At 41.6% G+C, this 14440-nt stretch overlaps 1 protein-coding gene and 1 long non-coding RNA gene across 2 annotated transcripts in view; one reads left to right on the forward strand and one right to left on the reverse strand.

Moving 5' to 3' along the window:
* zfyve26 (zinc finger, FYVE domain containing 26) overlaps positions 1 to 14360 on the forward strand; it is a 38461-nt gene extending 24101 nt beyond the window's left edge. Inside the window, exons 29-43 of the mRNA XM_032546365.1 lie at positions 110 to 246; positions 1032 to 1060; positions 1156 to 1292; positions 1629 to 1849; positions 6339 to 6486; positions 6580 to 6789; positions 7910 to 8125; positions 8236 to 8433; positions 9241 to 9321; positions 9418 to 9545; positions 9669 to 9846; positions 10771 to 10830; positions 10930 to 11112; positions 11207 to 11257; positions 11382 to 14360. Coding sequence (XP_032402256.1) covers positions 110 to 246; positions 1032 to 1060; positions 1156 to 1292; positions 1629 to 1849; positions 6339 to 6486; positions 6580 to 6789; positions 7910 to 8125; positions 8236 to 8433; positions 9241 to 9321; positions 9418 to 9545; positions 9669 to 9846; positions 10771 to 10830; positions 10930 to 11112; positions 11207 to 11257; positions 11382 to 11591 — 2187 coding nt within the window. The 3' untranslated portion in view covers positions 11592 to 14360. The remainder of the gene's footprint in view (positions 1 to 109; positions 247 to 1031; positions 1061 to 1155; positions 1293 to 1628; positions 1850 to 6338; positions 6487 to 6579; positions 6790 to 7909; positions 8126 to 8235; positions 8434 to 9240; positions 9322 to 9417; positions 9546 to 9668; positions 9847 to 10770; positions 10831 to 10929; positions 11113 to 11206; positions 11258 to 11381) is intronic.
* LOC116708504 (uncharacterized) lies at positions 10486 to 11375 on the reverse strand. Its single transcript, XR_004336696.1, has 2 exons — positions 11191 to 11375; positions 10486 to 11107 (listed from the first exon to the last, which is right to left on the reverse strand). It is a non-coding gene; the product is annotated as an uncharacterized LOC116708504 (long non-coding RNA).
* Positions 14361 to 14440: the final 80 nt, after the last annotated feature.

A 14440-nucleotide genomic window follows, 5' to 3' on the forward strand; every position in this document is an offset into this window, starting at 1 on the left:
TAGATGAAAATGAGTTTGGCATTCCTGCTTTAAAAGAAGAGGGTTTTTTTTGGCAACTAAAGGAACAGACTTGAATATTTCCGCCGTCCCCGTCCCTGTTGCTCTTTAGTTCAACAGACGGCATCACTGCCGGAGATGTGGCCGCCTGGTGTGCAGCGCGTGTTCGGATCGGAAGATGCTGCTCGACGGGCGTCCAGGAGAGGAAGTCAGAGTCTGCGACCAGTGTTACCTTTACTTCCACCCAGAGTGAGTTCCTTTTTAAGGAGTACATTTTTGTTGTTAGTTTGTGTTAGTTGTTTTAAATAATAACATTTTAATCAAAAAACCATATGCTGACAAAAAGAAAGCAACATTTTCCTTTCAAAAATCAATTTATCTGCTAAATTATTGAATAAATTAACATTCAATCTCAAAAAGGAATATATTTATTGCTTTCAATCTATTATGTGGGTTATTCAACCATCTGATTGGTGCAAAGTGTTATTACACATCACTCATGGAACTTCTTTGACAAAAAGTCCTTCTTTAGAAATGTGAACTGTGGATGCTGACATTAGCATCGAGGACGTCTGTGCTACTGCTACATGTTTAGCATTGAGATGCTAATTTAGGATAGAATAGTTTCACTGACAGGCTAACTCCTTTTAGCACAACTTTAACACAGGATAGGATTGGACAATTTTCTGGCGTCCAATCATATCGTGTTTCGAAGCACAAATGAATCCCAGGTGAGCCAAGAAAAGCATCTTCGTTCTCTGGCGCTGTTGCTTCTGACTTGTGTGTCAGATTTATGGGCGTAATGGAAACGTCAAAAACAGGTTCCAGCTCAGGACTTTTGTATGTAAAAAAATAAATAAATAAATAAAAAATTTACTTTTAAATTCCCAGCCTTCATTTATTCGTAAGTCTTTTTACGTAGTGCCTCATACAGTCCAAGCATTCAAAATGTAACTTCCTCTGTGAGGAACCTGTTTGCTCGAGTTAAACTCAACCATTCCTCAAACTCGCCTCCTTTTATTCTGTTTTTGCAGTTCTGAAGAGGAGTCCGAGTCTGCTGAAGGTAGGTCGACGTCCCGTACCGTTGTTTTAGTAACTCTCGCCTGCAGGCCTCTGTTTGCTGAGTAGCCTCCCGCTCCTCTGTCTGTCGCGGCGCAGTCATTGGAAGCCCGGTCGTCTCCCAGGAGCCTCTGGACGGGATGCTGCATCTGCCTGAAGTGGTCCACCGACAGATCCGTCTGAGCACAAGCCCTGCTGAGAACCAGCAGCGGCGGAGCGAGTTCTACTACGAACAGGTCTAACTTTACATTGTTTGGTTCAACTCATTATTTTTATTTAGACATATCGGGAGTACAGGAGGCTGAATAGAAGTGTATTTGTAAAGAAATAATTCCCAATAAATCCCCCCAAAAATGCATTAAAGTTTGTATTTGTAGTATGACGAGCAAAAATATGCAACTTAACGTTGTACTTTTCCTTCCATGTTTACTTGTCTTCCCGCATTCGTCCTGATAAAAGCCTTAATTTTGGAACAAAGCGACTTAAAAAGATATGTTTCTCATGTTTAGAGCTGTGATTGTGATCCGTTTGAGTGTCACTAGCTAAAATGTAAACATCTGTAACGCCACCAGGCTCCCAGCGCGCACCTCTGCGTGGCCATCTTGTCTCTGCACAGCGACCAAGCCGCCTGCGGCCACCAGCTCATCAACCACTGCCGCTCCCTGTCCCGGAAACTGACCAACCCGGAGGTGGACGCCTGCCTCCTCACCGACGTCATGCGGCAGCTGCTGTTCAGCGCCAAGCTGATGTTTGTGAAAGTCGGTCAGAGCCACGATCTGGCTTTATGCGACAGGTAGGACGCGCCCTGCGACGTGAAGCCAAGTGTCAAATAGCTTTACAGGCTGTAAAGGAAAATGATTATTTGTTGGCGCTTAATACAGTTAATCTACGACATGTGTAACAGTTATATACAATACTCTTATTTGGAACAGGTCTCGTCTGAGATGCGGTAAGCAGACAGAGCAGGGCCCTTTGCCTCCCCCACACCAGAGCAATAAATTTGCATTCCAATGGAAGTGGGGACTACGGAGGTGTCTGTGAAATCTCATCTTAGGACGTTTGGCGCCAGGGATCTTCCGTATCAGGCAGCGATGGGCACGAAGTGGTCCGCCTTTGCTTAGATAAAAAACAGACACCTTTGCTATAAATCAGGAAGTCACAACTTTCTTTGGGGGCCTGAGGGAGTTCTAATTGGTCGAAGAGCAGAACGCCTTCTTTGCATATATTAAATAGGGAAACGCCTCTTTGGTTAAAATTTCAGGGCAGCACCGGAGAGGGGCTGAGAGAGTTTTTTCCATCTTTTTACTCCACGTGGGCGCCTTTGTCTGTCTTATGTGTTTCGTGTGTCTTCCCTTGTGTGTCTTATTTTTATGAGAAAATGCATATCTCTGTTCCTCTGCAGCTTTGTTGTCGATTGCTTTGTATGAGATTAAACTCCGTGATCTGTGACGTCAACACGTTTTGTTGTTGTTTCGTTTTAGCAGCACGCCGTCGCTCCACGTCGCCCACTGAGAGCGTCACTCGCCAAGGACTCGGAAGATCCCGGGCAAGATTAAAGAGGAAAAGAGCCAAACGTTTTGTCCAAAGCTAGCATTAAATGATCCTCTTTTTTAATAATTTGGGGGCTCGTTCGGTTGTGGATTCTGAGCGGGTGGCTCTGTCACGTGTTGGCCTGGTTCGGCTCGGTGAGGTGAGATACTTTTGATTGTTCTTTTGTTGTTTGCACCGCCGTGTGCTGCGAAAAAGGCGAGCTGGATTGTTGTGGCTGTATCCAGCCGCGCGGAGTTTTCGGAGCTGCAGAGATAGATAGATTGTGTCTTTGAAATAGCCAGTGAATTACTGATTGGATTGAAATACACAGGAAACAAGAGGATCGTGGCGGTTCCGGACATAGGATTTGCTACCCTATTGTCAAAAAGGCTGGGTTTTTCTGCATTATTGTTCTTTTGCCCTGAGGATTTAGTCTTGTGCCTCTAAATTGAAAGAAAATTGTGTATTAAAATTTACTTTGAGTGTGTGGTATACTAAACAGGTCTGGGGTAGACCGACGGATAGAATTTGTGGTAAATTCTTATTATAAGTTTGTGGTAAACTTTGAGGTGTATTTTGTTTCTGAACTAAACAGGTCTGGGGTAGACCGACTGATAGAATTTGTGGTAAATTCTTTGTATAGATTGTGGTGAGCTTTGATGTTGCATTTTTATTTTTAGCTGGCGCCTTCTTTGTATTTTTGTTTTCCTTTTCCTCCTGTCTTTCTAATTTGTCTATCATTTTGTTTAGTGTTCTCTGTATTTGTCTGTTTGTGCTGTTTTTACGCTAGCGGCTCTTCTCTGTGGAGTGTGTGTGCAGAGCTCTGTGTTTCTTTGTGTTTTTCTTGTGTGGTCAATTGTGTGTTTGTTGCCGCGGCACGAGGTTGTTTGTATCTGCGTGTGTATCTGTGTGGTCGTGTGTGGCCGTGTGCGTGCGCGAGTTCGGGCTGGCTGTGTGTCTGTGCAGAGTGAGAAGCTGTGTTTGAATAGCGCTGTTTGTGTGAATTTGCATTGATTTTGCTGCGTTTTATTGTAAAGTTCTTATGGACACTGAGTTGCGACACGTGATATACGCTATGGTTCGTAGAACAGTTTTAACGGGGAAAGTAGAACGATGGCGAAAACGTGGTCGTTTAGTTTAAAACATAAATAAATAAATAAAATAAATAGGAGTTCAGTACATAAAACTGGTACCAGAAAACAAAATTATTGGTTGTGGTTTGATTTTAACATAACTTTGAGATGTCTCTCTTTTTAAACGTGCACGGGGAATTAAAAGGTTCCTGACGATTGGATTTTAAAATTAATTAAATTGACACATGAAAATATGTTAATAAAACATTGGACAATTCCTGAAGCTTCAGTAAATTTCATATAAACTTTAGTAAAATTGATATAAATTACAGTAAAATTTGATAGAATAATGACCACAGACTGACACTTGGGGACTGATGAAATTCTGACTGACTATGAAACCTGGCCGGATGTGTGTTTTGTGTTTTTTGTAATGTGTTTTGTGTTTTTGTATTGTGTTGCGATTTATGTTGGTGTGAAAGAGTGTGAGATTGGAGATAAAATACCACTTGGTATTTTATGTCATATAAATATAGAGCAATTTTTTAGTGCTGTCCCGTGGTGTTAAATTTCCAGTTTTAGGACACCCTATGTGTTAGACTGGACTAAATTATTAAAAAAGAGGATCATTTAATGCTAGCTTTGGACAAAACGTTTGGCTCTTTTCCTCTTTAATCTTGCCCGGGATCTTCCGAGTCCTTGGCGAGTGACGCTCTCAGTGGGCGACGTGGAGCGACGGCGTGCTGCTAAAACGAAACAACAACAAAACGTGTTGACGTCACAGATCACGGAGTTTAATCTCATACAAAGCAATCGACAACAAAGCTGCAGAGGAACAGAGATATGCATTTTCTCATAAAAATAAGACACACAAGGGAAGACACACGAAACACATAAGACAGACAAAGGCGCCCACGTGGAGTAAAAAGATGGAAAAAACTCTCTCAGCCCCTCTCCGGTGCTGCCCTGAAATTTTAACCAAAGAGGCGTTTCCCTATTTAATATATGCAAAGAAGGCGTTCTGCTCTTCGACCAATTAGAACTCCCTCAGGCCCCCAAAGAAAGTTGTGACTTCCTGATTTATAGCAAAGGTGTCTGTTTTTTATCTAAGCAAAGGCGGACCACTTCGTGCCCATCGCTGCCTGATACGGAAGATCCCTGGCGCCAAACGTCCTAAGATGAGATTTCACAGACACCTCCGTAGTCCCCACTTCCATTGGAATGCAAATTTATTGCTCTGGTGTGGGGGAGGCAAAGGGCCCTGCTCTGTCTGCTTACCGCATCTCAGACGAGACCTGTTCCAAATAAGAGTATTGTATATAACTGTTACACATGTCGTAGATTAACTGTATTAAGCGCCAACAAATAATCATTTTCCTTTACAAGGCCTGGAAAGGAATATTCTTTTGATTTAGTTTTGAAGTTCCTCAAAAGTGAACCAACACCGGAAGGTTTACAAAACTGTAGCTCGTCGCTGCAACCAGCCTGCAACCCTTTGAGTCACAGGATGCGTGACGTAAAGTATTTATTTGATATTTCACCACACGATTTCACCCACTTACCTCACTGCGTCCTTACAGAACGTACAGAGCAGGTTAGAAACGTACACACCTTCTTCATGTGAGTGTTATACAACAAAACAAAGTCTTCAGTCAGGGGCTTCCGTAGAACCGCTGTAACACAGACTGCTACAGGAGATCCTTCCTTCTCACAGCAATCCCCATATACAACAACTCTTTGAGGAACCTTGGATAACATAAGTTAAAACGATATTTAATTTCTGTTTGGGATCTATAAAGCATTTTTGAATTGAACTGAATCACGGATTAGGTTAGTTAATCAATTAATTGCATAATTATTTAAAACGAGCTCAATAATTTCCATTCTAATGATTTGAATATTTTTTCAAGGGCATTTTTGTAGAGACGTCATAATCCATTTTATTTATGGTTTCAGTTTTTAATTGGCTTTTTTTATTCGTTGTCTTTGGTTGTCGTTTTATATTTTGATGTATTTAAAATGTCTCCCAGTTCCAGTGTGCAAAGTTAAAGTTTATCAGTCTGTGTTTAATGCATTATTATGTCATTACCATTTAATTAGTGCAAAATGGTCTCAAAACTACAATATTAACGTTTATCACAATAATCTCTGGGACAATCCAGCAAAATTTGTCATCATAATTGTCCGTTTTTGGGTTTTATTGATCCAGGAAATTTATTTTTGAACTTCTCCTTTTATGAGCTGGACGGATGATGCAGTAGATAATGTCAGTGAGTCTTTATTTATTATGGACTTGATTTAACTTTCAAGTTCAAATGTGTGCATATAAGCTTAAGTATAAACATAGATCCCCACTAATAGTTTTTTTGTTTTGAAAAAAAAATATTTTTTATAGCTATCAAGGAGCTTTTGTCAGAAATATTATTGGATTTTTGACCACCGCTGATTGTTGAGGTAGTTGAAATTGGCTGGTTGAGCAGCTAGTGTGACAAATGTTGATCCTGTGTAGATTAGCAAAAATTCACAATAAATTAAAAGTCATTTGCCTAATAAATGTCTTTGTTTTTCTTCACTGAAGCTGCATCATCATTCCATCCAAATGAATGACAGTAATGTGTTAAATCCTCTCTGAATGACGGTTTCAAAGCTTTGCTTCTTCATCATTCGTCCCGTTTGCAGCTACATCAGCAAAGTCGACGTGTTGAAGATTCTGGTGCTGGCCAATTACAAATACATTCCCTCTCTGGACGACATCCTGGAGATGACCGCCGTCACGCGCCTGCGCAACCAGCTGCTGGAGGCCGAACACTACCAGCTGGCGGTGGAGGTGGGGCTTCCTGGGATTCTTTGATTCGACTTAAAGTTTTTCGCCCTTCAGCGGATTGGTGACGATGACGATGATGTCTGGCGGTGTTGCTAGGTGTCGACAAAGAGCGGCCTCGACCCCGGCGGCGTGTGGCAGGCGTGGGCTCTGGGTTCTCTGAAGGCCGGGAATCTTTCCGGAGCCAGGGAGAAGTTTTCCCGCTGCCTGAAGCCTCCGGTGGACCGGAACCAGCTCAATCTGGGCCCACCTTTGTTGCAGGAGATCGTCCATCACCTCGAGACCACCGTACGGCCCGCTTGCGCCCCGGTGAGAAGCTTTATTTTTATATATATTTATATATGTATATATAATGGTGCCACTCCTGTCTTTCTGTCAAAACATCACTATGAGTTTTACACTTTTTAGAAACCAGGGTTTCCCTCGTTCTTACAGTATTATTACATTTAGGCCTGTTACAAAAACAAATTATGCTGGGCGATAAATTTTCCCAGACATTATTGCGATAAACGACACTACTGTCATTTTGAGACCATTTTCCACTAATATAATAATGTAATGTGTCCACTCACAGAAAAAAACCCAATAAATTTCTAAAGAACATTTAACTAAATGGTAGGGATGCACTGATTCACTTTACCAATATCTGAGGTTTAGAATCAAAAGATACCGTTGTGAAACAGAAAAACAGAGCTTAGTTGACTTGAAATGTTTTTGTTTTGTAAATACAGACATAAATTTACTGACTTACAAGTTTATTTGATAACTCACCAGTGCAACACACTTAAATACACCAATAGCTTCACTAGCTTGGTCAATCATGTTAAGACAACACACCTTTAATTTAAATCAGTGCAGTTAGGAGTATAACAGCCAATGTAAAATAAATAATAAAGATACTGAAATTTACAAACATAAACTCCAACAAACCTTTTTTGAGATGGTGCAGAAAGTACAATTAGTAATTCCAAACATAATGTAAAATTAATAATAAAGCATGTTGTCCCTCAAAAAAGAAAAAAACAAACGTAGAATTAGTCTGAATAGATCTGCCCTTATGGATCAGCTACATGGTCACAGATACCTGATCTAGAAGTTTTATCACTATTGGGACCGATACAGATATTAATATCAGATTTGCATATCTCTACTTAATAATCATTCAGCTTAGACAGGGTAGTTAAACCAACTACTTTGTACTGGGTGTCAAATGTTTGCAGTGTTTCCAAAGATGGCTGCTTTTCAACCATCTTTAAAAAGGAGCATCTCTTGATCCGCTGCTGTCCCGGCGGAAATGATCGCACTCGTTTCAGTTAATCATGCGATTAGTTGGTTCACTGCTTGTTGTGACAGGCGTAGTTATATTCTCTGACATATAGCTGTGACTTGTTTTGTTTGTTAAACTGCCGCCTTCTGTCTCCTTCCTCAGTCGTACGGCGAAGACATTTTGGCGTCCCTCCGGGAGCTGGAAGACGCTCTGAATGAAGTCGGTCCAGCGGAGCGACAAGTCGCCCCGACTCAGAGCAGCTACCTCCACCAGGAGTGTCTCCATTACCTGAAGACGTACGGCCCCCACCTGGCTGTCGTCAGCTTCTACATGCGCCACAACTGTGACGAGGAAGCCTTGACGTATCTCCTCACCAAGGTGAGGCTCCATGGTTACGGATCGTCTTTGGGTCGATCCCTTGTGCTATAGAACCAGACGTTTGTTTGTTTGTTTGTGTGTGTGTGATCGCACCCCGTCCGGCGGCTCAGGAGTGTCCCGAGGAAGTGTTTCTGGAGGGCGTGTTGCAGCCATGTGTGGAGCGAGGGCATCTCGGCAAGCTGCAGGGCATCATGGGAAAACTAGAGCCCAGCTTGGACTCGTGGAGCCGCTACCTGATCGCTTCGTGCCAGTTCCTGCAGCGGAAGCAGTACTATCACTGTCTGTACCAGCTGCAGCAGTTCATGATGGTAGGATCCGCTTTAATGTCTGTGTTTTTTGGGGGCAAACACTTGTTGTTTGTAAAGGTTTAGTTTTTGTAATTTAGATTAAACCATAATCCGATTTTAATAATTGAATTTTTGGATTTTGAGGATTTAATTTTTGGAAAATGTGGATTTTTCCTCCCTCCCTCCAAATGCCCTCGTTGGGTTTCTATATTTCAGAGTGATGCACATGCCCACGGCGGCCATCTTGTTTGACAAACATTTTTAACAGCTTCTGTTTACAAGTCAGCTCTACGTCAGAATATTAGGGCCAGGCTATGATTTTTAATTTTTTTTAATCACAAGGAGAAAGTCATAATCCTACAAGAATACAGTTGTATGATAATAGAGTTGAAATAATGCCAGAATGAAGTTGTAATATTAAGAGAATAAATCATCATTTTATGAGAACTCCAACATGAAAAATAAGAAAACGTTAAAGAGAGGAATGTTGAGCATCTTGCTTTTTACAAATAATATTTAATCAGCAAAAATACTTCATCTTTGAACACATTAGCATGAAATTACAAGTGGTAGGACTTTAAAGCAATGAAGACAGAACTACACAGGTCAGCTCTTAACTCTATCCCAGCCTTTCTCTTATTAAAACAACTTTTTTAATGAGAAAAGGTTTTTTTCTGAGGAAATTTTTGGTTTTATTTTTGTAATTGAACAAAAATTCTCGTAGCCTGTCCCTAATACTCCGTTGTACAACTCGCAGAAGGGACAAAAATATATTTTTTTGTGTGTTAAATCTGAATTTGAAAGCATTATTTTTTGTTTTCTGCGCAGGATCACGTCCGCGCCGCAATGACCTGCATACGGTTCTTCACACATGGAGCGACCTCATACCTACAGCTGGGGGAGCAGCAGGTGTTTCTGTCTTATTTGGTTTCAAGTGGACTATTTTATTGTCATTTATTTTTCTAAGTTAAGCCTGTGGCTGACTCTTTTCTTGGCGTTCTCCAGCGCTGGTTGGCCAGAGCCAAAGAACACCTGAAGACATACCTGCAGGAGCAGCAAGGCCGAGGCGCCGGCAGGAGGAAACCGTCTGTCAGCTCCTTCAGGAAGACGATGTCATCCAGCGACGTGTCCAGGTTATTTGATAAACACCTCATCGGTTTTATCGTTGCGTTTTAAAAAGGGGGTTTTGTACCCTCTGTTATTTTCCCTTTGGAGTTTTTGAACATTTGAAGCAGAGGTGACTGAACTTTCTGCAGGCACATGAACACAATCGAACTGCAGCTGGAGGTGACTCGCTTCCTGCATCGGTGCGAGGCGGTGGCGGCGTCCTCCGGCGCCTCGCAGGCTGGCAGGCCTCCGTCCAGGCCGACCGGATCCGGTTCGCCGCCGACGCTGTTCGGTATAAACTCTGTGAAGATGGAGGTCGCCTGCAAGGTAAAGCTGGATGTTTCTGACTCGCCTTCTGAGCTTAATAATCCATTTAGGAATGAAGAGTCACATTTTGATGTGATTATAACCAACAAAAAAAAAAGGATTTCAGAAGGGGACTTTTTCATGCAGAGGGCAAGAAGGGCAGGTGCTCTAGCACCCCCTAGTGTCTATGTGTGAAAGTCCCAGCGTTTCTCTAGCAGCTTTAAAGGTCATGAGACAAAATAGCTCAAGAGTTGCCTTGAAAACAACAACTTTCGAGTCTTGCTGCTCAACCTGATTGAGGTCTGGACTTTGACTAGACCATTTTAATTGTAGCTTTGACGGTATCATCCTGCTGACTATGGGTGTCCAGGCCAGTAAAACGTTTAGGGAGGCACAGCTAAAAAAAAATTTTTTTAATTAATTTATTTAAATTTATGTCTTCGTTATCGAAGATGTCTCTGTTTGCCTTTGTATTGGCAGCATTTTTCGAGAGGGGTTGCCAGTGATATCGGTTTTTAAATTGAACTTTTCCACAACTTTTATCCGTCTGCTCTATTGTGTTCCTTACTCACGATGGAGAATGCTTATTAAAATAGAGAGATAGACCTCTGAGAAAGGACATCTGGATTCATACTGAGATTAAGTCACAGGTCAGCAGAGTTTACTAATGTGCTGACTAATTAAGGAAACTGTCAGCTCTGGATTTTATTTTGGGGTATTACAGTAAATAGGGGACCTAATACAAATGCCTTCCATAATTATTTAGTGAGGCAAAATGGCAAAAATCAAAAACCACTTGTCTTTTATTTTCCTACCTCATAAAATCCCCCAGACCTTACATTAAAGTTGGAAAAAGTTAATGTTTTATGATGTTTTTACAAGACAAAGGATTTGTGAACAAATGAACTCTGGAATCACATGGGTTTTTTTTCACTTGTGTCACAGGTGATGCTTGGAGGAAAAAACGTAGAGGAAGGGTTCGGCATCGCGTACAGAGTCATACAGGTACAAGTTAAGCCGCTACTCTTTCGAGCTCCGGTCACAGTGAGTATTTTAAATTTTTATTCGACTTCCTCTCTTCCCTTTCCCCTCCTGCCCTCGCAGGACTTCCAGCTGGAGGCGCAGGCCGTCTACGTCAAGGCGGGGCACCGGCTTGTCCGGCAGAGGCAGTACGGCGCCGTGAAGCAGCTCCTCAAATGCGTGGGCGAGTCGGGCACCGCCACCAGGAGCGACTGCGACGCCCTCATCCTCAGCTGTGTGTCTGTAGCCGATAAGGGGCCGGCTGATGTAAGTGGCAGAAATCACTAGAAGGAAGCTGCAGGACAAACTGTGACATGCAGTCCGTCTGGACAGGCTGATTCTCACCTTTGTTTTGGTTCAGGCCAAGGAGCTGGAAATCCTCGTCATGGAGATAAAGAGCATAGAAACCAAGGTAGACTGGTGTTTGTTCTGCTTTCATTGCACTAAGCAGTCTTTCATGAACTTCAGTAAAGGGAAAAACAGAAGAAAAATCTGTTCAATTTTAATTGCATGCATCTGAAACTTTTCTGTCTCAGATCAAAGCCTTCCTGATGTGCAGTAAACTGAGGCCGGCGTACCTGCTGGCCGTGAAGCTGGACCCGGGCCGGGCGGGCCCGTTGGTCCAGGACGTCCTGCAAGCGGCTGAAGGAGCGCAGGACTCGGTGATGCAGAACATCTGCCGCCAGTGGCTCTCGGAGCACAGCAGATCCCCCCCGCCGCGTCAGAGCCGGCCCACCGCAAGGTAAAGAAGGGAAGACTCTGAAGCAAAAGGAGTCGCGATCCGCACACTACGTGTTTAAAACACAGCGACGTGGGCCTCAGCGTCTGCCGACTTAAATCTCCCCACTGACATGTTGTTTCTACCCACCACAACCGTAAGGAATCGATCTTCCTCCTTTAGCGTGATCGTAGCAATCCTACCCTGGTAATTACATGCGTTGCACAAACTTATAGGGCTTAGTTCAAAACCCCAAGCTGAGTCTGCTGACGAGGGAAATATTTCAACTTCCTGCAGAAGCCACAAAACATATTTTTAGATTTTATGTGAACAAATACTTTCATTTGAAATAATTGTGGTGTTCCCCTACAACCAAAGAGGACACATCTGTGCATCATGTTGGCATTATGCAGTAATTCTTTCTAAAACTAATATAACTGACAAGTATTTTTTTCCCCTTTAATTTCAGAACATTTTACACAAAATCGTAGCATTGGTTTCTCAGATGTGAAACTCTTGAGAATCAGTTTTTACTTCTCAAAAAGTGTGTGCTGTAAGTTGGCGCTAGCAAACACTAGCGCTAAACCAGCGCTAGCCCTGTGTTTACGGTAGAACCTGTTGGAAAACCTTTTGTTACGCAAGTATCGTTCCTTCCGCGGTAAAGCTGTGAATCACCGCTGTGCCGATTCTCGAAAGACGACGTTGCTTTTCATCGGTACGGTATTTTAAAAGGACGGTACTTGACCGAAACGCATGCTGCTTTGCATTGGTGTGTGTTTGTTTCCTACCTCAGCCTAAAGAGAAAAGAAATCCGAAACTGACCCTTGATAAATGTTACCATTTTTTTTTCTTTCTTTCTTTTTTTTTCTATTAACGATATTAATGTCTGTATGTTTTGGTTTGTCCACTTTCAATGTTCTTTGTCAAAATGTTACATACCTAACAGATATTCTCGTTGCTATCCCAGAGACGTAGTTTACGTGTACAGAACACATTTTCAGTGATTGTTTCTTTGAAAAGGATAGTGCAGGATGTTTGAAGCAACGTGAGGAGGTTATATCCTAGATACAGCAGATCGCTCTCGTTATCCAGATTAGTTGGACGTGGAGGTTATAGCTAATGGCTAACTTGTTAGCTTAAATTCCAGTATCAAAAAATTCACACTTGTTTACCCAAACATTGTTTTAGGAACCTTTAAACCGTTGACAGGTTGGTATTCGGATCTTATTCACACGGTACGCGGAGGCAGGAAGCAGAGCACAGTTCACTTTGCATTGCATTTTCCAGTGTGAAACATGCAATGAAACCAGAATGTGTTTTTCCAGTCGCACTAACCAATCTATTATAGAGATTAAGTGAAAAATGGCAAATTTAAAAAAATACTAGCCTCAATGCAGTACTTGGACCAGGAATCGTTTTTACTTTACCACTGTTTTTTTCATCGTCATTGACACATCGTCTCCAGCCTCCATTGATTCTGAAAATAATTATCTGAGGAGGGGTAGAAGTTTCTAAAATAAGTTAATTAAGCTCATTTTTAGCTAGAATAATTAAGCTAAATTTGAGTTCTTTAAACAGAAACAGGAGGGTTCCTATAAAGTAATCAATAATGGTTCCCTCACTGGCAGTAGACACATATAACATCATAGTAAGTGAGGTTGGAAAACAATGCAGAAATCAGTGATGGAAGGCTAACAGCTAGCCAGCCGAGTCGTCTATTTTATCTGCAGTTCAGAACGATTCAAACCTGAAAATGTTATTTCTGGGGAAACAGTTCAAACATTAGCAGATATTAAATGTCTCCATCTTCTCCAGAGACTGTGTACATTTTTCCCCACCACCATTTTACAGTTACTTGTTTTGACGGTAGCAGCTGTATATCATTCATTGTTATGAAACAGCAGCCAAAGGTGACTGAGCATCAGGGTAGCAACACAGTAGTTGTTTGACAAGAAAATAAACTTATCCATTTTCTTGTGAAGGCACGTGATGGAACCATTTAAAGAATCTCAACTATGCTGGTCTTAGTTCTCCTTGGGTTAGCCATTAGCTTTAGCCTCTTGTACTCTCTAATGTGGATGAAAAGTTATCTGCTGGAGGAAAGATATTACGAGCTTCTGATTTATTTTTTTTTTAGCCAAACCCCACTTCAAATATCCCAAACTATCCTTTTAAAGCAGTTGTACAAAGAAATAATTATATTTCAGGGCATTTAAGAACATTTTAATTGTTTAAATTTCAGGTGGGATGCAGGAAGGGATCCACTTCGTTTATGAGATCAGAAACACTGTTGCTTAGTCAGACTCCTAGTTTTTTTGTTGTTGTCTGTCCTTAAGGTAGATCAGACGAATTTGTAACATTGAGTAAAAAAAAAAAAACACACACAGAGTCACATAACCTGAATTTGTTTTTGTATTCCTGAACCAACAGGTTCCAGGTATAACTTTTAGAGTCACATTAAATGTGTCACATGTTTGAAGAAGCACCGTCAGGCGGTGGAGATGTTGTTGCCTCTTTGCCTTGCGTGTCTCTGCACTAACCTGGCGACGAATCTTCCTGTAGTAATTATTGAGGAACAAATGAAACCATTTTGAGCGAAGCTGCACTCTATCCCTACTCAACTTCGACTGTTGTGTCCCATCACTGCCGCACTTTATACTGAAACGAATATTTAGGGGAAAAAAGAAAAATATCATGAAATACGTAATGCAGTAACTGCTTTAAAAAAAATGCAGGGACTAATGATTTTGTGCTCTGTTTGTCAATTGTGAAATAAAATCATAATTATTGATATATATATTTTTTTGTTGAGATGTTTATTTCTGGTGTTTGTCATTTTAATTTCAAATACAGCCACACACATCTTGCAAAAAAAAA

This window comes from Xiphophorus hellerii, chromosome 19 (genome assembly GCF_003331165.1).
Source record: "Xiphophorus hellerii strain 12219 chromosome 19, Xiphophorus_hellerii-4.1, whole genome shotgun sequence".
NCBI classification, from domain to species: domain Eukaryota; kingdom Metazoa; phylum Chordata; class Actinopteri; order Cyprinodontiformes; family Poeciliidae; genus Xiphophorus; species Xiphophorus hellerii.